The sequence below is a fragment of the Lutra lutra genome, chromosome 2 (genome assembly GCF_902655055.1).
Source record: "Lutra lutra chromosome 2, mLutLut1.2, whole genome shotgun sequence".
Lineage (NCBI taxonomy): Eukaryota > Metazoa > Chordata > Mammalia > Carnivora > Mustelidae > Lutra > Lutra lutra.
Genome location: NC_062279.1, coordinates 118,356,669 through 118,380,141, shown reverse-complemented (window position 1 = coordinate 118,380,141; position 23,473 = coordinate 118,356,669). Strand labels below are relative to the sequence as shown.

Here is a 23,473-nt window from a genome sequence, read left to right as displayed (position 1 = left end):
AGAAAGCACATTTCCTGTTATTATTTATGTCATAAAGTTTGTGTGGCTTGAATATGCCAGTTTCTCAGCAGCAGAGTGTGACCAAAGCTGACCTATTTTTTTAATTTTTAAGATGATAATTAATATTTGAACAAATGGCATTAAATTACCAGGGAGTTGCTTTATATTTTCATCTAATGATGTCCTAAACATTATAATAAAATAAGACATGTATATAGAGTTAAATAATTATTTTGACAGTATAGCTTAAGGGAAACAATAAAAGTTCATTTCAGAAAATATAGTCAATAAATCAGGAAAATGTGATTTAAATCATATAAAGATGATTCAAGAAGTAGACTATAAGTAATAGTTGTTTTCTATCTTTCAATGTTATTTTGTTTCCCTTTCACTACACAAAAGCTGTATTTATTTGTCTTTGAACTCCCAGCATCCTATCTAGAACACAGTAGGCATTCAATAAATATTTGCCAAAAGTGTAAATAAATGAATGGAAATAGATCTGAACCTAATATTGTTTTTAAAATTCCTCTCATATTAACAAGGCTTGCTCCTAGTTGCAATCTAATGCCTAGATAAAGCAAATATATCATTATATAATGTGGTTCACTATTTTCCTCAATAATTTATCATACAGGTCAATTTTAGAATTAAATATAGATCATTAAAGAAGACACTTCAGAGAACATTTGAGTCCATTCACTCATTTTCTAAATGAGAAAACAGGTCCAGGAAAGCAAAGAAACTTTTAAATGGACTCCAAATTGCATAGCTTGTAGGATGGCTGGGATGGAACCCTGGTCTCCTAGTTTCCAACCCAGTTTCCTTTGATTATACCATGATAAGTGGCAGTACCAAGAATTCTAGAATTCTGAGAGTTGGGTTTCAATCTTCTTTATTATAGTGTTGCTTAAGATAAATGAATATACTTCCTTGAACACTACGTTCCTCATTTCTAAAGAGAGAGTAGATTTCATCAGACTTCAGAGTATGTATGTTATGGAACTCAATGACATACAAGTTCATGGCATACATTAAATTGTTTGTTGCTCTAAGTTACTTATCAGCATTTAATTGTTTATTTCAATATGCCTGTTTTGGACTATTTTATTTATTTAGTGTCCAACTTTCTAGGAATACTGAAAAACTATCAAAGCATGTTCTTAGATTTTATGTATAATTAGAACATTTGGCCACAGGTTAATGAAAATAAACTCAGACACTGGAGATGAGGGAATATGTTGTGTTTATAATTACATTTAAACACTCATTGTCCCTTGCTCCAGAACTGTAGTTAAAGCATAGACTTAAATATGTAAGTATAAGTTATGAAAACTGGAATTACTCATTTATTCAGATGTCTAGACTTGTAGATGACCTCTCAAAGAATTTCCTTAAGCTGCCTTATTTTATACTACTCCTTAAAGCTGTTGTCATTATTAAAAGAATATAATTATATAATTAGACTCCATCAGCTGAGATAGGGATTATTTTAGTCTCACACTGTATTAGCTACAATCATTTTTGATAACTAGATATCAGACATAATTATAAAGTAACATAACATTATATTTATCCATGACTTCAAGTGAAAAATCATCCCTCACAAATGTAAATACTGTAGTTCAGTAAGATTTGATGTCTAACTGAATTCATAGTTATAACTACACTTTATGCATGTTGGATGAGACTTGTTAATGTGCAAAATAAATTATTTCATTTAAGTTGTTCTCCATTTATTGTTAACCAGAGAAACAGACATTTTGAATAACTAACATTTCAGTGTTTCTGGATGCAGATGTTAGTTATATAACTAACTATAAAAGATCTCAGTGAAACTAGTCTGTTTCTTGTAAAGAAGTGAGATGTCCATTCAAAACAACTGATTCGTGATGGCAGCTAGCAAATGGTAGGGTTTAAATTCACAAGTAAAGTTACAGACTTCCCATAGCTGTAGGAAGAAACCCTCAGTAAATAAAATTTAAATTTGTTATAGTCTCCACCACCTCTTTAAATTTAGAACCAGTTCTTTATTCCCTTTTGATTCTTCATGCTTGGTATTTTATTTTTAAAGCCAATCCCCCAAAACTAGTTGTTTTCCTCTCTACATGACAGTTTAAAAGAACATAGTATAAGTGCAATATGTAAAATATAATGTAATTAATTTGTCTGTTCATTTGTTTATTATTTTTCAGCTGAGGAAAACTTTGGTCTAAAGAGTTTTGTCCACCTTGGTTTTGTTATTAATAGGTATCAGACTTCCTTATATGATGTGGAATAAATGCTTTGAGGGAGAGAAGCTCAACTATGTCTGTCGCTCTCAGGCACGTTTCAGTGCCAGGATGTATTCAGCCAGCAAAATGCTTACGCTTACTTTGTGGAGTGCTGTGTGCTTTGGAAGTGTTTCCATCCCAAACATTTAACTAGTAGAGATAAGACCATGGAAACTTTTAGTTCCGCCAATCTCTACTCCCTCTCCCTCCTCTTAGCAGAACACACCAGCTTTTCAGTGCCAAATTTATGGGTTTGCCATGTCCCTACTGAACTAAAAAGATATTCGTAACATATATAATACTTCTTTTGTTTGTTCATCTAAACTATTTATTATCATAAAAAAAGATCTAACAAAATCCACAGAAAAAATACATTGAATAAATATGTAGAATACTTGTTTGGGAATCCAGTGATACAGATACACTTAGAAATGCTACCTCTTTATTTAGACACCACATAATCAAGTTATACCTACATTTATTTGTGCTTTAGATTCATACTGGAAGTTTTCAAATGTATATTTATCAGATCTTCTTTGTCGCATCTTAAATAGTCTGGCGCCACGATTACTGAGATGGGATAATTCTTCCAACATGATGTCTCTGGGGATGCTGACTTTTTTGCCCAGGTGCATGGCATCTACATCTGTAAAACAACATTCATGTACATGAAAACCCCAAGGTAAGCATCTTTAAAGGCTTTGCTAAATTCCATAATTTATTGCCTGCTATATGCTAGTGTAGTGGGTAAGATAGAGACTTTTTACTCAGACTGCTTTAGGTTGAATCCTAGCTCCCTTACTTTCTAACTGTATGATTATAGATATGTTACTTATTTTTCTAAGCCTGAGGCTCCTCATCTCTAAAGTTTGGATAATACCTACTGAATATGCTTGATATGAGCATTAAATAAAATGCTTCATATAAATCACTTATCTATGGTATCTGGCACATAGAGTAAATGAAAGTTAGCTAATAACACTATTAGTATAATTTAGTGTTTCCAAATTTAATGAGTTTTCAAACAGCACTGCTTATAGTTTTAATAAGTTCTGTTTGGCACCCCAAATTTATATGTGTGTTTCAGCTGTCCTTATTGCTTGAGTGCCTACCCTGCCATCTGTGCCACTCCATTTCCCGATCTCTGTCAAAATACCATTCATTCTACAGCCATCATCAAGGAACCTAGTATAAAGTAGGCAGGTGGTAACTACTGAATGAACAAATCATTCCCAACCTAGCTTATGCTATTTCTGTGAATCCCTTCACTAAATCTCTATTCATAATTATACATGCCTTTTTCATATCCCCATAGCACTGAATCACAGTTACTTGATTCCATTTTACTTATTTAATAGTTTGCATTTTTTAAATGTTTTAGTCTTTGTGTCCGCCATGCCTTAAATATAGGAGATGTTCCCTATAATTCTACGAAATACATTGGACATTATGTATACAACATAAGAAGACTCTGAAAGGTGAAGAGAAGACAATTAACTAGGAGACTCAGGATTCAAGGAACAATGTGGTGGTGAGTTCTCTGGGTTTTATAAGCTAAATCCCAGACTTGGAGCTAAGATGATAGCATCCCAGACACACCAACAAGTGTTGACGAAAAAAAACCCTAACAAAAGACAGTTATCATTAGCTAAAGGATTAGGAAAGGAGCAGCCTAAAAAAAAAAAACAGAAAACTTAGACAATAGCCACTCTACTTCAGCAAGATACCAAAGAAAAACCTTGGGCCCTATCCATAGCAACAAAGTCCAAGTGAGAAGCTCAGAATATTACCACTCTGAGGCTGTAAAAAGGTGCCCCAATATTCCCAAAGGGGTGGTATCAGAAAAGCCAAGGAAGAAGCTGGGACTTTCCTCTCTGTCAGCCAGTAACAACCCTCCCTCTCTGCGTGTTAGTGGAGACCATGTGGGGATTTCAAACTACCACCCCATCCTATCAGTAGTTAAGAGCTCGTCTCCTCAAGTTTCAATGAGGCCAGGTGGGGAGCCTGCACTTCTACTTCCACCTGATAGTGATGAGGTGGCACTGTTCTTCCCTGGCTGAAGCAGTGTCAGACCAGCGTAGATGAAAAAGAAGGCTTAAATAAGAACAAGAGTCTTAGAACATAATATGAAAATTTCCAAGCTCATAAAAAATCTTTTCATACCAGGAACCAGGAAGATCTCAAACCAAATGAAAAAGGATGCCAACATGAGATGACTGGGATATTAAAATTACACAACCAAGATTTCAAAGCAGCCATGATAAAAATGATTCAAAAGGCAATTAAAAGCTCCTAGAAAGAAATGAAAAAATAGAAAGCTACAGCAAAGAAATAAAAAGTCATGGCAGAGAAATAAAAGCTATAAAGACCTAATGGAAAATTTAGGACTGAGAATACATAACCAAAGTAGAAGTTTAATGGATGGAGTCAGTAGCAGAATAGAGGGGAGAAAGGAAAAAGAAAAATCTGTGAACTGGGAGATAGAATAATAGAAATCACTCAATAAGAACAACAGAGGAAAAAATAAACTGAAAAAAAAAAAGAAGAAAACCTTAGGGATTAGTGGGACTAGAACAAAAGATACAGCATTTGTGTCACTGAAGCCAGGAGAGGAGAAGGAAGTGGGGCTGGAAAAATATTCAAAGAAATAATGGTTGGAGTACCTGGGTGGCTCAGTCAGTTAAACATCTGCCTTTGGCTCAGGTCATGATCCTAGAGTCCCAGGATCAAGCTCCACACCAGGCTCCCCGCTTGGCGGGGAGTCTGCTTCTCTCTGACCCTCCCCCTTCTCGTGCTTTCTCTCTCTCTAATAAATAAATAAATAAAATCTCTTAAAAATAAAAGAAATAATGGTTAAAAACTCCCAGATTAGGCAAGAAAGATAAATCTACAGATTCAAGAAGCTAAGAGTGTCTTATACAAGATAAATCTATAGAATGTCACAAGACATATTATAAACTTCTAAAAATTAAAGACAAAAAAAACCTTGAAAGCAGCTGGAGAAAAATGACAACTTACATATAGGGAAGGGAAAAATGAGAATTACAGTGAATTTATCACCAGAAACCATGAAAACCAGGAGAAAGTGGCACAAAATTATGGAAAGAAAAAAACTATCAACCCAGAATCTGATACGCAGTGAAAATATCCTTTAAAAATGAAGGAGAATTTGAGACATCTTCAGATGAATGCAAACTAGAATTTGTTTCCTGGAGACCTATTCTAAAACAGTGGTTTGGGCAGCAATAAAAAAACACCAAAGACCAGTGTCTTCTAAATAACAGATATTTCTTTCTCACAGTTTTGGAGGCTGGTAGTCTGAGATATAGGTGCCAGCATGGTTGAGGTTCTGGTGAAAACCCCCTTCTGGGTTCCACATTGATGATTTCTTGCTGTTTTCTCACATGGTGGAAGGGACAGGTAGCTCTCTTGGACCTATTTTATACGGGCACTATCTCTTTCACAAGGACTCCACTGTCAAGACTTAATCACCTCCAAAGATTCCATCTCTTAATAATCACAGGAGCATTGGGACTTCAGTATATGAATTTGGTAGGGACACAAACATTCAGACCATAGGAGAAAACTAAGGGGAGTTCTTTAAACAGAAGGAAACAAAATATAGAGCAAAGAAAGACTATAGTGAGCAACAGTGTGGGTAAGTACAATAATCTTCCCTTCTCCTCTTTAGGTTTTTAAATTATGTTTGATGTTAGAAGCAAAAACTGATATAATTATAAATATATATATAGAAGAAATAGTTAAGACAATTATGTTATAAATAGAGGAGGATAAAGGGACATGAAGGTAAGTTTTCTGTACTTCACTTGAATTGATAAAGTGCTGACATCAGTAGACTTTATTTATTTATTTTTAAAGATTTTATTTATTCATTTGTCAGAGAGGTGAGAGAGAGCACAAGCAGGAGGAGAGGCAGGCAGAGGGAGAAGCAGTCTCCTCACTGAGCAAGGACCCCGATGCTGGACTCAATCCCAAAACTGTGGAATCATGACCTGAGCCAAAGGCAAACACTTAACTGACTGAGCCACCCAGGGATCCTGTCATCAGTAGACTTTGATAAGTTATACATATGTAATGTAATTCTTAGAGCAACTACTAAAAAAGCTATTACAGATAGACTTGAAATCACTGTAGATAAAGAGACATGGAAATCTTAAAAATGTTTAAGCAGGCGATAGAAAAATAGGAAAAAGGAAACAGAAATGTAAAACAGTGGCAACAAACAGAAAACAAAAAATAAAATGATAGAGTGAAGCCCTAACACATCAATAATCACATTAAATATAAATGTTCTACATATATCAATTAAAGTACAAAGCCTGCAGATTGGATTAAAAAACGTGATCCAACTATATGCTATCTACAAGAAACTCACTTCAAATAAGTAAGTTAAATAATATAGGCAAGTTGAAAGTAACAGGCTGGATGGGCACCTGCGTGGTTCAGTCACTTAAGCATCTAACTCCTGATTTTGAGTCAGGTCATGATCTTAGGATCATGAGATTAGGCCCTGTGTCAGGCTCTGTCCTCTCTCTTGAGGGGAGAGTCTCTCTTGTCCTCTCTCTGCCCCTCCCCCCACTTGCACACACTTTCTCTCCCTCCCTCTCAAATAAATAAATAAACTTAAAAAAAAGAAAGAAAGGGGCGCCTGGCTGGCTCAGTGAGTTAAGCCCTCTGCCTTCAGCTCAGGTCATGAATCAGGATCCTGGGATCGAGCCACACATTGGACTCTCTGCTCGGTGGGGGGCCTGTTTCCCCCTCTCTCTGTCTGCCTCTCTGCCTACTTGTGGTCTCTTTCTCTGTCAAATAAATAAATAAAATCTTAAAAAAAAAAAAGAAAGAAAGTAACAGTATGGAAAAAGATACATCAAGCAAACATCAATCAGTGGAGATCAGGAGTGGTCATATTAATACCAAATAAAGTAGACTTCAAAGCAAAGACAATTACCAGAGACAGAAAAAGCATCATATAATGATTAAAAGTTCAATCCACCAAGAAGATTTAAAAATTCTAAATGTGTATGCACCAAACAACAATAGCAACAACAAAAAGAATTAAAGAACAGAAAGGAGAAACAAACAAATCTGCAGTTATAGTTGGAGACTTCAACATTCCTCTCTCAAAAAAGGATAGAATAACAGAGAGAAAAACTAGCAACATTACAAAAGAACTCAATAATACCATTAACCAGGAAGATCTAATTGACACTTACAGAATTAGATTCTACTGAACAACAACAGAATGCCCATATGTGATCATGGAACATATATGATGGTAGACCATATCCTGGGCCATAAAATAAACCTCAAAAAATTTAAAAGAGTTAAACTTGTGCAGAATGTGATTTCTGGTTACAGTGGAATCACATTAGAAATCAGTAACAGAAAGGGGCACCTGGGTGGCTCAGTGGGTTAAAGCCTCTGCCTTCGGCTCAGGTCATGATCCCAGGGTCCTGGGATCGAGCCCCGCATCGGGCTCTCTCCTCGGTGAGGAGCTTGCTTCCCCCTCTCTCTCTGCCTACCTCTCTGCCTACTTGTAATCTCTGTCTGTCAAATAAATAAATAAAATCTTAAAAAAAAAAAAAAGAAATCAGTAACAGAAAGATAATAGGAAAATCTCTAAACATTTGGAAACTAAACAACATACTTCTAAATAATCCATGGGTCAAAGAGGAAGTCTCAAGGGAAATAAGAAAAAAATATCATTGATTTGAATGAAAATAAAAACAAAGCATGTCAAAATTTATGAGATATAGTTAATGCAGAGCTGAGAGGGACATTTATAGCACTAAATGCATACACTAAAAAAAAGAAAAAGTCTCAAATGAATAATCTAAGCTTCTACCTTAAAAACCTAGAAAAAGGGGGTACCTGGGTAGCTCAGTCAGATAAGTGTCCAACTCTTGGTTTCAGCTCAGATCAAGACCCCAGTATCCTGAGATCAAGCCCAAGGGGGGCTCCGCACTGAACATGGAGCCTGCTTAAGATTCTCTCTCTCCCTCTTCCTCTCCCCTTCATCACCTTCATCATGAAAGCACCCCCTGGCTTTCATGCATGTATGCATACATTCTCTTTCTTTCTCAAAAAAAAAAAAAAAAAAAAAAAGACCTAGAGAAAGAAGAGCAAAATAAACCTGAGGCAAGCAGAAGGAAGGAAATAATAAATATAACAGCAGAAATTAAAAAGTAGTTAAACATGGAATTGAGTTTTGAATGATAAATAGCATTGACAAATCTCTAGCTAGACTGACACAGACAAAAATATAAAAGACACAAATTACCAATGATAGGCATGAAGGAAGGAACTACAGGAGACATAGACACTCTAGATAGCAAATGGATAAAAAGTGAATACTATGAACCACATTATACATTAATTCACATAAATTTGAAAACTTAAAAAAAGTCACCAGTTTTTGAAAAACACAAAATATCACATCTCACCAGTATGAAGTAGAGAAGTTGATTAATCCTATAAATAGAATCTAATTTATAATTTTTAAATCTCCCAAAAAAGAAATTTTCAGAGGTAGATAATTTCACTGGAGAATTCTACCAAACATTTCAAGAATTAACACCCAATTCATAATCTCTGCCTGAAAATGAAGATGAGAGAACTGTTCACAGTTTATTTATTAAGATAATATTACCCTGATACCAAAACTAACAAGACACAAAAATGAAAGCTACAGACCAATATTCCTCATACATATAGAAGCAAAAACCCTTAATAACATATTAATAATTAAAATTCAACAATATATAAAAAGAATTCTATACCATGAATAAGTAGAATTTATTCCAGGGATACTGACTGCTTTAATATTCAAAAATCAATATATTCTCCCATATTAATAGGCTAGAGAAGAAAAATTACATGATCATATCTTTGGGATAGAGAGTGGGGCAAAACACAATTAAACTTGACACCTCAGACACAATTCATTAGAGGAAAAACTGATAAATTGAACTTCATCAAAATTAAAAACTTTTGCTCTAAGAAAGACCTTTACATGAATAAAAAGACAAGCTACAGAGTGGGAAACCATATTTGACAACAAGCTAGAATATATAAAGAACTCTCAAAACTCACCAGTAAAAATGCAAACAATCCAATTAGAACATGGGCCAAAGACATGAAGAGACATTTCACCAAAGAGGATATACAGATGGCAAATAAGCATACACAAAGATGTTCAACATCATCAGTCAATTCAAATTAAGGAAATGCAAATGAAGACCATATTGCGATGTCACTATCAGAATGACTAAAATGAAAAATAATGATTGCTCCTAAAGCTGGGGAAGGTGTGGAGAAGCTAGATCACTCATACATTGCTGTTGGAAATGTAGAATGGTACAACCACTCTGGAAAGTAACTTGGTAATTTCTGTTAAAAACCTACCATAGAATTAGTAGTAACACTGGGCATTTATCCCAGTAAAATGAAAGCTCATGTTCATGTAAAAAGCTATGTACAAATGTTCATAGCAGTTTTTTTTTCTCAAGTAAAAACAAAACAGAAATAATCCAGACATAGTTCAATGGGTAAATGGTTAAAAACACTGTGGTCTATCCATACCATGGTACTCAGTACTCAGCAATAAAAAGGGAAAAACTATTGAAACATGCATCTCCTGGATGTATCTCCAGAGAACTACACTGAGTGAAAAAAGCCAATCCCCAAAGGTTACACACTGAATATATATAAATCATCTATATAACATTCTTGAAATGAAAAAATAGAGAGAGAGAAATAAAGAGCAGAGTAGTAATTGGCAGGAGTCTCTTGACCATATTAATGACAATATTCTGATTGTGATAGTATACTATAGCTTTGCAAGACATTACCTTGGGGAAAATTAGGAAAAGGTACATGATGTGACAGCTCTGTATTATTTCTTAGAATTGCATATGAACTACAATTACCTCAAAAAAAAAAAAAAAAAGCTACCAAGCCATAAAAAGACATGAATAATCCTTATTGTAAATTGCTAAGTGAATGGAGCTAGTCAGTAAAGACTACACACTGTATGGTTCCAACTACATGATATTCTGAAAAAGACAAAATTCCAGAAGACAGTCAAAGAATCAGTGGTTGCCAAGGGCTTGGGGTTGGGGGGTGTTGGAGGAAGTAGGGATAAACAAGTAGAGTACAAGGGATTTCTAGGGCAGTGAGACTATTCCCTATGGTATTATAATGGCAGACATATGATATTATGCATTCATGAAAGCCCATAAAACACTATAACACAAAGAATGACCCCTAATGTAAACTATGGACTTTAGCTATTTTTTTAAAGACTTTATTTACTTATTTTATAGACAGAGAGTGTATGTGTGCATGAGGAGTAGAGAGAGAGGGAGAGGGAGACAATCTCCAGCAGAGTTGGCACTGAGTGTGGAGCCCAACTCAGGGCTTGATCCCAGGACCCCAAGACCATGACCCCAGCTGAAACCAAGAGTTGGATGCCTAACCAATTGAGCCATGTAGGTGCCCCTGGACTTTAGTTTTTAATAGTGTATCAGTGTTGGTTCATCAGCCAAAACCAGTATATCCTACTAAGACAAGGTAAGATGTCAATAATAGGGGAAACTATATGTTGGGAGGAGAAGGGGTATATGGAAACACGCTATTTTCTGCTTAGTTTTTCTGTAAACCTGAAACTGCTCTAAAAAATTAAGTGTATTATTAAAAAAAACTTTAATGAAAAAAATTTATAGCCTCCCCCACCCCAAAGCAATGCAGAGCAGCTTTGTCTGATCTCCCATATGGGAAAAAAAAAAAAAAAATCTATGCTTTACATGCTTTACAGTCCCCAGGGAAGCAGAGATTACCTGTGAAAAAGGATTGGAGGAAGAGAGCAAAGTAAATGAGGGTGTTTTATAACAGTTGCCTGGGATTTGCTTGCCAACCCTGCTGAGTTCTACAGGTAATATTCACCTTCGTTTATCTGCAAGTGTTTGGAAACTTTTTTACTGTGAATTCTTGGAACATGGAAGGAGAAGCTAGGTTATTTTCAACATATCTATGAATATATACCTCAGTAATCTGGAGAGAGTTACAGGATGGGCTCTTTCAACTTTTTGATTCTTTTTTAAAAAGATTGTATTTGTTTATTTGAGAGAGAGAATAAGAGAGAGAAGGAAAGAAGCAAACTCCCCACTGACAGAAGCCCCACGTGGGGCTCAATCCCAGGGTCCCAGGATCATAACCTGAGCCAAAGGCAGTGGCTTAACCAACTGGGCCACCCAGGTGCCCAACTTTTTGATTCTGTAATAAAAATAGCAAGTTCCTTTTAGATACAAAGGATAGAAGAAACAGTATTGCTTAGACTTTGTGCAGTTATGCGAAGGGGGAATCTCCTTTAAATGCTTATCAAAACAATTCAGTCAGCAATGAGAGAGAGAGAATGAAATAGTAACACACACAAAATCAAAACTGCAGATTTTTTTCCCATTGAACTTTTCTGGAAATACATATTCTATATAACGTAATATATTACAAATAATGTTTTTAAACACATTTATGTTTTTCCTGAAAAACTTTTCTAATGAGACATTTTCAGGAAATGAAAAATGCCCCAAAGCAGGCAGCCACTAGAAAATGCAGAGATGATAATCTTCAAAGTTATGGAATCTTTCTCCTTATAATTAATGCTACAGAGTTTTTCCATAAAGAAACCGCAACAGAAATGCAACTTTTTTATTCCTCCCCATTTCTGTTACTGGTTTGAGTCATTACAAATAGTTAAATGAAAAGAGGGTTATAAAAAGGAAGAGCATATTATTATATTAATTTTTCTATCTTTTTAATTTCAAGCTATAGCATAAGTTTAATTCTGTGACACCAAACATGTTTGAGAAAATGTTCTTATCTCATGGCCCTCTTCCTAATGGCCTCCTGATATTCACTGATTCCACCAAAGTTTCTGAAATAACCACATGACTTAAGTAGATTCCATCCCGCTTCTCTGTGTGATTTATAGTAGTCTTCTGGGGTGTGTTTGACCAGAGTTGATCTGCTTTGTGATTGATTCAGAAACAAGTACGAGACCTGATCCAGGTCAATGAGAGTGACTATCAGGACTTTTCTCTGTGAATGTTGTGCCAAAGATGCTTTCTTTATACTGCTGCATGTAAGCCTGGAAGTATATTGCCCAGGAAACTGTTGGCAGGTACTTGGTAGAATGATAGAGCCAGGCTTGGGGTGAAGCTTATCCCAAGGAAGTCAAAACAGAGACAGAGAAACTAGAGAATCCTTGGTGGCGTACTTGAGTGGCTAGATGAAGCTCTGAACTTTTCAGATGTATGAGTCATAAATTCCTTTATTGCTTAAGCTAGTTGGCTTCTGACTTTCTCTTGTATTCAACTAAAAGCATGCAGATACAATTATTCTCTCCAGATCTTCATGTTACTGACGTAGGTCAAAAAGTGTATTAAGATTAGATCCGTAAGGAAGAGTGAAGAAGACCAGCTTAAAAGCCTGGAAGTGGGGGCCTCAAAGAGGAAAGAGAGCAGAGAGAACTATAACAAAAATGGATATATTGTTGGTCACAGACTCATCAGGTTTCATAAGAAACATTCACTCCTTTTAAGCAAAGCACTAGAACCCATCACTCAAGTTGCTTCGAGGAATAGATGTTCAGTGAGAGCCATAAGGAACTTACCTACCCTCAATGTCAGGGATACCAAGAAATAATCAGCTGGTGCAATCTGTTATTATTAGTAAATTTGTATCATGAGAGAGAAGAAGTGAGAGACAAAAAGGAAAAAATAGAGGGTGCATAAAATAATGGACACTCAACCTCTTTTCTTATTCTTCATACTCCATTCCACTTCCTCTGAGCCTACATTTTCTCCCTCCTGCTCTGTGATAGACAGTGAGTTAACTAGCTTTGAGTGGCCATCTGACAGAATTCAGAATTCAGAATTCAGAATCTCTGGGGCCAGAGATACTAGATGATAAGTCAGCACTAGAGCAATCTTCTACTAGTTCACAAGAGTCAACTGATAAATTTTCAAGAATTCTGTGAGCCAGTAGTTAACTTCAGTAAACATAGCCCTAATTAAAATTAATTATTTAAGTTTAATAATTAGATAAAGTATTAAAAACAAAGCAATAAATACTTTATTGCAAACCCTCTGTCGGTTCTCAACAGTGTTTTTAATCTGGATGCCTGATAAATGATATAACTTATTCAGGATACACATCCTTGCCTTGATGGATTAGAAGGTTTTTTTGTGGCATTAGATCATCTATTGAAAATAATATTTCTAGTGATGTCACTTAAAGTAATCCAGAATTTTCCCTTTGTTCTTTAAAGATTTTATAGGACTTGATATATTATACTTTGCTACTATTTCAAGAATCAATGATTATTTATGAACAGTTGAATATGTAATTATAAATTGATACAGACATATAATCTAAGGGTCTTGATGGCCATAACCAGATTAATTTCTACCAAAAAACCCACAATTCTTAATCTACTAGAAATATTAAATAATTGTTAACCAATATTCTTCCTCAGTAGTATCCTCTACTGTACAATACTTTTATAGTTAAACTAAGATTTAAAATCTTATATTAAAAAGTTCAAATATTGATTTTTGAGTATACTTTCCCTCTACCTTTCATATTGTGGAGTCCCATTTCTATGAGTATTAGAAACCAAATGGAAAATTACATTTTACTGAGACAACATGTGATCTTCAAAAATGTGATCAGTTCCTTTTTCAAAGCTTACATTAATGCATAGTCTTATGAACAACTATTGGACTTAAGTTGCTCCAAAAGGAAACCTTATTTTTTTCATATTCATTTCATACATTAAAGTTCTGAAACTTGGTCAAATGATTTATGAGTGCACAGATAGTTCTGCACATTTCATGGGAAATTTTGATCCTACCAAAAGCTACATATTTATTTAGATCAGTGAATCTAATTCATAGTTTGTAAAGATACTCATTTACACATAATTGTAGTAAGACAAAAGATCTTTAAAAAAAAATCTCTTTCCCCATGATTCCCTGGCAGCTACAATTCTGGTAAAATGGGCAAAACCACTTGAGGGGAGTTAACTGAAACTGACTTGCTCTAAGGTGGTCCTATTGATTTCCTTAGAAGCTTGAGGCCAACGATTTTCTCTGTACTTGCGCAGGTCTCCTGCTTGTTTGCAGATAGTTGGCCTAAGTGGATTGAATAATAGTGCATAAAATATGCTTTATTTCAAAATGTAACATACATATCTACATATTACATGAAAGATAATAGTCCAGACTGTGATTTTTGAATAATACCTGGAAAGACTACAATTGATAAGGCCATTAATAATTTTCTTTGCATTAAGAAATTGATTTTGAAATCCATCTGAGATTCTTTAACTTCCCATTTTATATCTCTTTGCCTTGATTTGAATTCTACAGATATTTTATAAAGTTTTCAAAAACTTACTATTAAAATATTATCATTTAATAACTGTAATTTTATAAAAATTTAAGAAAATGAGATTACCAATATATTGAATTACACAATTTGAATTACACAATCACCTAGTACTGTTTATGAAATGCACATGTACAACCTATTAGAGTGAAAAAGACAACAAAGAAACAAGGATGATAGAATAGTATGGTTAGACTTAAATACTGTGATTTCTACTTGGGTAGTAACTAGAATTTAGCCTACCTCTCCTGCTACTTTTCTGAAGGACCTAATTAGAAGTTTAGAAACCTATGGCATGCTCGGAAAATCTCTGAATTCACAAAATGTTACTGCATATCAATTTCCAAAAAAACACACACTTTTTGGGGGGGGGGGTTATGGAACACTAATATGAAAAGTTAAACCAAGGAAAACTAATAAACTTGTACACTGAAGAATTTGGTTAAGTTCTTTTTCTCCCCCAACTTTTCGTATTGGATCTGTGGTATTTAAGACCTTCTCAGCATCCTAATTTTAACATTGATAGCTTGATTTTAAAATTATAGTTTAAGATATGCTGATGCAGGAAAAACAAAAGGGGTCTTCACAAATCTTCCATCTGAATTTCTAGATTTTATACTCTATACTTTTCAAAATACCCTTGAAATTTATGTCAATATTATCAGTGTCTTTGTTATTGGAGAAACTCAAATATGCTGATGTTTGACTACCGCACACAGCTCAGCAAATCAGAATCATGGAATTTTAGAATTAAACGTATCAGCAGATCCAACCTCCTCATGTTCAGATGAGGCATCTGATGTCTGGTCTGGAACCCAGGGCTCCTGGTACCATATCAACAACAGCACTCCATTTAGAACCCAGGCTTCCTGTTTTCAGACCACAAAGCTAAACTCTTTTCCTGAAGTCACAAAAACAGGCTGCTCAGTCCTCTTCTGTGTGCTGGGAAAAGCTGTTCACCAGTCATGCAGGGAAAAATTAAAAACATAAACAAAAAACATACCAAAACAGCCCTCACAGAGCCTCAGCAAAAAAACTGTAGGGTGACTGAAGCAGCCTTCCGAGGCACTGTGGTCTTCTCTGTTTCTGAAGTTCTTCTCAACTGTCAATTATATCTGAGTGTAAGCCCCGGGGACAACATATGCCCAGTTCTTCTTGTAGGTATTTTCATTCCAATTCCTTTTCCCCACTACTTCTTTATTTTATTATTATTATGTTCTGTTAGCCATTGTATAGTACGTCATTAGTCCTTGATGCAGTGTTCAGTGATTCAGTAGTTAAGTATAACACCCAGTGCTCATCACAGCACGTGCCCTCCTCAATACCTGTCGCCCTGCTACCCCTTCCCCTCACCCGCCTCCCCTCTGAAGCCCCCAGATTGTTTCTCCAGGTCCATAGTTTCTCATAATTCATCTCCCTCCCTGGTTTCCTCCCACCACTTCTGGACAGATGCCAGTTGCTCTAGAGAGCATCGCCTCCTTCTAATCTTACTCCCCCTCCTTTTTCTGTCAACATCTCACTCCCTATCATTTGATGCTTCCTATCTCTCTCCCTCCTCCTCCAGTATTCAAGTCTGAAAGAGTTACTGAGTGAGAGAGGAACAGGATTAATAGCAGAGAATATGTACTAATTAGGAGTAAATGGCACAGGGCAGGTGGGCATGAAACTTTGATAAGCCAACTGTTCTTGCCCCCACAACTAATTCATGCATGGATAATAGCAAAATATTTGTGTACTTTTGCCTTTCTTTTAGAATAGCACTTGTTAGATGGTAGCAAAATGGTTCTCTTACTTCTGTATAAACCACAGAAGTTTTGTTTCACAGCAGTAACACAAGACAACTACTACCATCAGCTCTACTACTTCTAAAATTGAGGCTGAGCATCATGATGATCATGATATAATGACATAACAATATGGAAGTATAGAGCCTTAGTGTCAGGGGATACTTTCTATTAATTATTTGTTGGGAGTGTGGTATATTTGCTGCTGGGACATAATCTGACACGACAAACATAATGGATCCATAATGAGTAACAATTTGAGGTATAGTTAGAGGCTGGAAGTAATCTACATTTTTACTCATTCTATCCAGTTTTGTGTATTTTAGTCTAGATGGATAGGATTTTTCATTAAATCTTTGCAGTTATGTCTCCTTCAGATGGAATGAGTGCTCTGATATAAAACTCTCCTTTTTTGATTCTTACATTTTCCTACCAATTGATCTCAGAGTTTCACCAGCTATAGTGTGTCTCCCATACGGTAAGAATGGGAGTGAACTTGCAGTTCATGTTAAAAGAGAATACATTTAGTCAGCTCATTGTCGTGTTTCATTCTTCCCCAGGTTAAACATTTTTGAAAAGTGATATAAGAAATAAAGGAGTTACAACATACAAAAGAAAAAAGATCCTGATGCACAAGGAGAGGAGGTGAGAGAAGGGCTTGGGAAACATCCTTCTCTGTTCCGTTTTATAAAGGAAAATCCAACTCATGTTTGATTTACTAAGTGTTATAATTAAGATCGAAAGGGTTGCATGCTGTATCTTAAATTATCCAGATTTTTTTCTGCTGTGTAATATTTGGAAGTTTGGAAGATTATTCCCGCAAATGTATTTTTGCAGTCTGTCTCATCTCTGCATCCACGACAATTCCCGACAATTCTAGACAACATGTCATATCCAAGTAGTAAAGTTCCATATAAGATGTCAGAGTAGAAAAGAGAGGGAAATTATTTAAGCAGTTTCATAAAGTACTATAGCTATTTTATCTGAGATGAGTTAAGAAAGTCTGCAGTCATCCTGCGTTATCGGGATACTTGACCTCCAAACACAGGCAGAGCATGTGACTCCACTTAAAGGGGTTGGAAATCTACCCGTGACTTGGGAGGGAGGCTTCAGCAGACTTTACATGGCCAGGACCTACTGGTGGTAAGATAATAGTTTGGAGAGTTTTTCCCCTTTGAGATAGAATTGTATTTTTTCTTTATATTTCATAAACACAAAAGTTATGTTATAAGAAAAAGAAAAAGATATTCTTACCCTTGTAGGTCTATGTCAGGGCTAACATAGAGTAGAATCCAACACATGATTTAAACTGGGAATACATTAAATGGATCAATTGATTAATGATTAGAAGGCAATTAGAAAATAACTTAAGTCCAGTTTTAAGGTAAATAATTTATTCTCAAACTCCGGTGTTCATCTAGTTTTTCCTTGTTGATCAGGAAAACTATAAAAACAATTTCAAGCAAACTACCTGATGCAGGAACTATAAAGAAGCACAAACATTTAAAGGAAGTGTGAATTTTTTAAACTTTGAACAGGTACAAGTTTAGTTCTAGAATCTGATCAGAATTATTCTCTCTTTATTCTGGGCTAGTCTGACATCATGATAAAACAAGGAAACTAAATTGAATCCAGTATGTTAATTTTATATTGCAGAAAATAGAAAATGAAACTTAACAGGACTCTTTAGATATAACTACATGGTATGGGGCATATCTCAAACAATCTTTGATTGATTCTATGCAGTGTGCTTTATGGAAGGTGAAATATGAAAACACTATACTTACCCTGTTCCTGGCTGCCCCCACCAGATCTCATGCCTCTAGGTCTCAATAGTGTTCAGGTGAAAGGCTACATTCCTTGTCAATGGAGGGGAAATAAGGAGGCATTCTGAAAACTCCACAAATATATCTGGAATGGCTCAAATCAGCCCTTAAAAGCATCTGGATATTCTACCCATTTACTTTTAAAATTGATGCTACCCTTTTAAAGTTGACTTTAATAAAGTTGACTTTCCTTTATAACAATCATATGCAGTTTATAAAGCATTGCTTTTTAGAGTTATTTGCTAGAACTTAAGGAAAAGGAGAGTGGAATATCTGCTTGGATCTAATTTATGTTAAATTTTTTTGAGTCCTATGCTTTGAGACTACATAAACTTTATATTTCCCTAGAGATTATAAATAAAAGTAGATTTCTACTGAAAATATTTAGTAAGCCAATTATTAAATATGAAGACTTGTTTCAGGGTTAAAGAAATTCACAATATGAATTCCAACATAACAGCTTTTGTACAAAAAGGATGATAGAATATAATTTAATGTTTATGTACTATAAGGTAAAAGAAATCAAGATATGCCATGTGGGTTGGACCATGAAGACAAGTATGAGACGTGTCCCAAAAAGGAATTGAGAGTGATATTAACTTATAATGTGAATGTGAAAGGCAAGCCAAGCAGAATGTACATCAGCTGTCTAATTGCTTCATTCCTTTAGAGCAGTTGTTCATCTGAAAATAGCTTTCAGATGAGAAAGGATGACTACAAAAGGATTAGTTACCATAGGCTTTTCTACACCCTTAGAGCTCCAGGTTTCTTATGACAGAATAGCAAGAATTTAAGGAAGTAAACTATAGAATATAAAATAACATCAGGAAGGATCTTTGTTAATGCTGAGCTATAGTAATGCTAAAAAAGGATTTTTATTGATACCATTTCCATGGATTTCCTTCATGATGGCTGATGCTTGCTGTTTTCTCTGCTTCACCATGGTATTATGTGAAAGCATGGTTTTTTTTGTTCCCTGTAGAAAATAAAGGAATGTTATTGAGGCAATGTGAAGAACTCATTTGGAGTGTTTTATAATCATCCTTTTGAAAGAGAGCATTTATTATTGCTTTCTACTGAGTGACTTTAATATGCATTCTCTATCTGGTGACAGAGCATGTTATTCATTGACAGGCAGTGTCACAGTGAACAGAAGATAATACTCAGAATTTCAGGCCCAGTCTTATCTATACACTTGTACAATGGTCACCAGGCAATGAGAAACAGTGAAAGAGCTGCCTCCTGTCCCCTCCCTCTTTCTTTTCCACAGTGTATTTTAATCTGTCTTTGTTTCCTTGTTGGCCTTCATTTGTATCAGCATCACGGTACATCAGTTCTAGCAAACTGTAAGAATGAAGAAAGCACACTAGATTAAACCAGAACTCTTTGGCGGTGACATCTTAATATTAGCATCAACAGCTGTCCTTTAAAGCAAGAATGCCCATTTATGAGTCATAACTCTGAACCTCCCCAGACAACTGACTAATAAAACATTTTAGGAAACAATATACTCACCTTGCTCTTAGACCGTGCTTTTCAGCAGGGATGAGTCCCAATTTGTAGAGGGAAGAGTGGAGATGGAATATGGATGGCACTGGGGCCCGATGGTTTTTATCCCTGAGCCTGGGACGGCATGGTCCCTAGCTCTGACTCAAACTAGGGACTGAGCCTTTCTGAAGAGACTGGCATCCAGCTGACATCAACTGACTATATATAGCACCAAATACTTCAGCTACTCATATCTTCCTGGCTAAAGGGAGGAACAGAGAAAGATTAGGTTCTCTCCATTGTGTTTCTAGTTTGTGAGATGGTTGAATGAACATACAGAAAGTTTTTATGGAGCACCTTCTCTTTGAGGAGATGGTAGCCAAAAGGGATTTTTAAAACTTTTTAAGATGTGGATCTTATGCTACATCTTATTGAGGTGGCAAGAGACATACATGAATTAGACCAGAATGATAGGTCATTAACCATTAAAAAGAAAGTATGAGGAATATCTACAGAGTTTCAAGAATGAAGAAAGCAATGTGGAGTGGATGGGTAGAACCATTTCTTGGGTGGGAGTGAGAGAACTTATGCTAGATTCAGAAAAATGGGTAATATTTGAATGGCAAAGTGGGGAAACACTTGGAAATGGTGTTAAAGATTGAGCCATGAAGCTATTTGAGTAAAAGCTTAGACTCATAACTGGATCATACTTTTTGAAGAGACCCTATAAAGAACAGTGCCTACAAAGTTGACTAATCTTTGCAAGGTCTGAAGTCAAGGATTCTTGTTTGGGAGAATGACAGAATAATAGGTTTGGATGGTGGGCCTTGTTGGCTTCCTTGCTGGTCTTTGAACACTGAGGAAGTATGTTCTCATTTCTGGGCTTTTGCTTTTACTATTTCCTGCTTGCTGTAACATGCTCTTCTTCTACCCATTTGGCTCACTCTTTCATGTAATCAAGACTCCACTCAACTACTGATTCCTTTTAAAGTGCTTCCCCAGTCACCTTGTCTAAAATATCACATGGTCCCATTGTCTGGTCCCTAATTTTGCTTCATTTTTATTTATATTTTTCATTAAGATTAAAGTCAAATGGAAGGAAGAAAAACCCCAAAACAGAAATTTTAAAAAGACAGAAGTTTGTTTTTCCCACATATAAACTTAGTCCAGAGGTAAATAATCTAGGATTGGTGTGATTGACATCATCATCAGGGGCTCAATTACCTTCTAATTTTTTGCTCCATTATCCCTAAAATGCGGTCCCATTGGGCCTACATGGCTACTCCAGCTTTAGCCAGCACATTCATATTTTAGTTAGCAGAAAAAGGAAAAAGTAATGAGAAAGGCACACAGTCTTTTCTTCAAAAGATGTTCTGACATTGTTCAGAGATCTTTTGCTTATATCCCTTTGTCCAGAACTTAGTCGAATAGCCATACAGAGCTTAAGAGAGGTCAGGAAATGTAGATTTTATTCTGTGTGGCTGTGTGCCCAGCTAAAATTCAGAGGTAAACTTACTGACAAAGGAGATAAATGGTTACTGTGTGACAGCTCCCAGAGTTTGACACAAGAATATATCGATATTATTTTATCTATCTAGTGTCTCTTTTTCCTACCAAAATACAAGGAACTCAATAAAGGCTTGGGCATCAAGAATTGTGACTAGTATGTGGTGGGCACTCAATAGTCATTGAACGAGTGAATAAGTGAGTGGGTTGGAGATTAATTGTGGAATGCATTGAAGGTTTGGTAAGATTTTGGAATTCTTCCTTTTATGTCAAACACATGGGGGAAAAATGGGATTCTAATAAATGAAGAGTAACTTTAATAAGTAACTTTAATTTCTCCCACTTATGGGAGAAATTGTTTTGAATGAGATCGAAGTAGGTTATACCTTTGGTGCCTGATCATAGGACTGCCTGATCATGGTTCAAGGTAGTAGTGGGTTTAAGCTAAACTATTACAATTGCTTCTAAGCTATTGTTTGCATTAAGATATGAATTAGGTACCAATGAGAAACCATCTTACCAAAGTCAAATGAATTTAAATATCCTCCTAAGATTCTCCAATTACTCTTAAATTCCCAGCTCTAGCATTTACTGCAGTATGCTCTTAGTTAAGTCTCCTGAACTTTAGTTTTCTTACCTGTAAAATGGAGATTATAGTGTCTACCACAACATGTCATGGACATTTTACATGTAACAATTTTAGAAATTTCTGATACTTAATAAAAGCTTAATGAATGTTAATTTTTTCATTTACTGTTATTATTCCTGCAATATGAAAGCATTAGAACAATCAACTGCATTATACAGGAAAAAATAAAAATATATTCAGAAAATCCCAGTTTTCCTATGTATAACCTTCATATGTTTCCAATTTTGTGTTATGTAGTTCTACAGTCTGAACTGGCGTCCTCAGCAGATAATAATTGTTAAGTTAACTTTGATTTCTAAAATAAAAGGAGATTTTAAAAATTTTTTATTATTTTTAAAATTTTTTGAAGGGATATTTTTTAAAATTAATTTATTTATTTGAGGGGGGAGGGGGAAAGGAGAAAGAAACCCACGCAGACTCCACACTGACAGTAGAGCCTGATGCAGGGTTCGATGCAGGGCTTGCGCTCATGACCCTGAGATCACAACCTGAGCTGAAACCTAGAGTCAGACGTGTAACCAACTGTGCCACCCAGGAGTCCCTGAAATGAAAGGAGATATTTTAAATAATAGGAAAAAGTTTTAAAGAATATGACACCTTACTTGTTTTTGTTTTTCAGTAATACTTAAAATTGTTTGCCTTATTTTTTAAGCTCATTCATATGCATCTTTGGTTATTTTCTGGTTTCTGAGTTATTTTTTGTTCTGAAAAGAAGAAAGAACAAATCATTGGTATTGTAACTTTCAGGCAGTGTATGTATCCGTGTGCCCCATGACAAGGCTAAATTTTAGAAAAGAACATTACTGGTTTTTATAAAGTATTTTCAGATGGTCCATTCTGAAAGGCGATGCATTTAAATTTTAAATCGAGTCACAGTGAATATATTTCTATTTCATCTGCACAGAGATCTGGCTCTAGATGAAACTTCCTTTACATTTATCATATTGCAGTCTTCCCTTGTCCTCAGCACCCCCTCTCCCATCCCCAAGACCCAGGACAGCCCCCCACCCCACCACACACACACACTCCGTACCAGAAAAGGAATGGCAGGCAGAGGGAGAAGCAGGCTCCCTGATGAATGAGGAGCCCTAAGTGGGACTCAGTCCCAGAACCCCAGGATCATGACCAGAGCCAAAGGCAGAGGCTTAACTGACTGAAACACCCAGGTGTCCTCACCCTAAGTATTTTAAATGAAATGGTGCTAAAAATGAAAGATGACATCTTTTCTTGCAGACAAAATAATGGGATTCTAATGGTAGAACTCAGTGCCTTGGGAGGCTAGTGAGGAAGAAGTTTATGGCAGAACTTGTCAGTGTCCCTGTAACCAAACCATTTTTCATTGCTGGGGCTGCCACAGTGTGTTTCCAACTCCTTTCACCACTTGCTACAGGAAAAAAAAGAGATTAAATAAGGTGAATTTCACTGCCAGTATACCACCTAACAAAAATCCACACCATGAAGACCATGAAAGTTAACCTT

The 23,473-nt window shown here is 35.7% G+C and overlaps 1 protein-coding gene and 1 long non-coding RNA gene across 3 annotated transcripts in view; one reads left to right on the top strand and one right to left on the bottom strand.

The window, feature by feature from the left end:
* Nucleotides 1-20,027, bottom strand: part of MYOZ2 (myozenin 2) — a 38,765-nt gene extending 18,738 nt beyond the window's left edge. The window contains exons 1-3 of one of the 2 annotated variants that reach the window (XM_047718331.1): nt 19,867-20,027; nt 19,237-19,327; nt 2,750-2,919 (exon numbers count right to left, since the gene is read on the bottom strand). In XM_047718331.1, the coding sequence (XP_047574287.1) occupies nt 2,750-2,919; nt 19,237-19,312 (246 nt within the window). In that variant the 5' untranslated portion in view covers nt 19,313-19,327; nt 19,867-20,027. Of the gene's footprint in view, nt 1-2,749; nt 2,920-18,312; nt 18,385-19,236; nt 19,328-19,866 lie in introns of those variants that run through there. The other variant, XM_047718332.1, reaches the window with a different exon arrangement.
* LOC125093331 (uncharacterized) lies at nt 2,835-11,239 on the top strand. Its single transcript, XR_007125211.1, has 3 exons — nt 2,835-2,955; nt 3,655-3,804; nt 11,110-11,239. It is a non-coding gene; the product is annotated as an uncharacterized LOC125093331 (long non-coding RNA).
* Nucleotides 20,028-23,473: the final 3,446 nt, after the last annotated feature.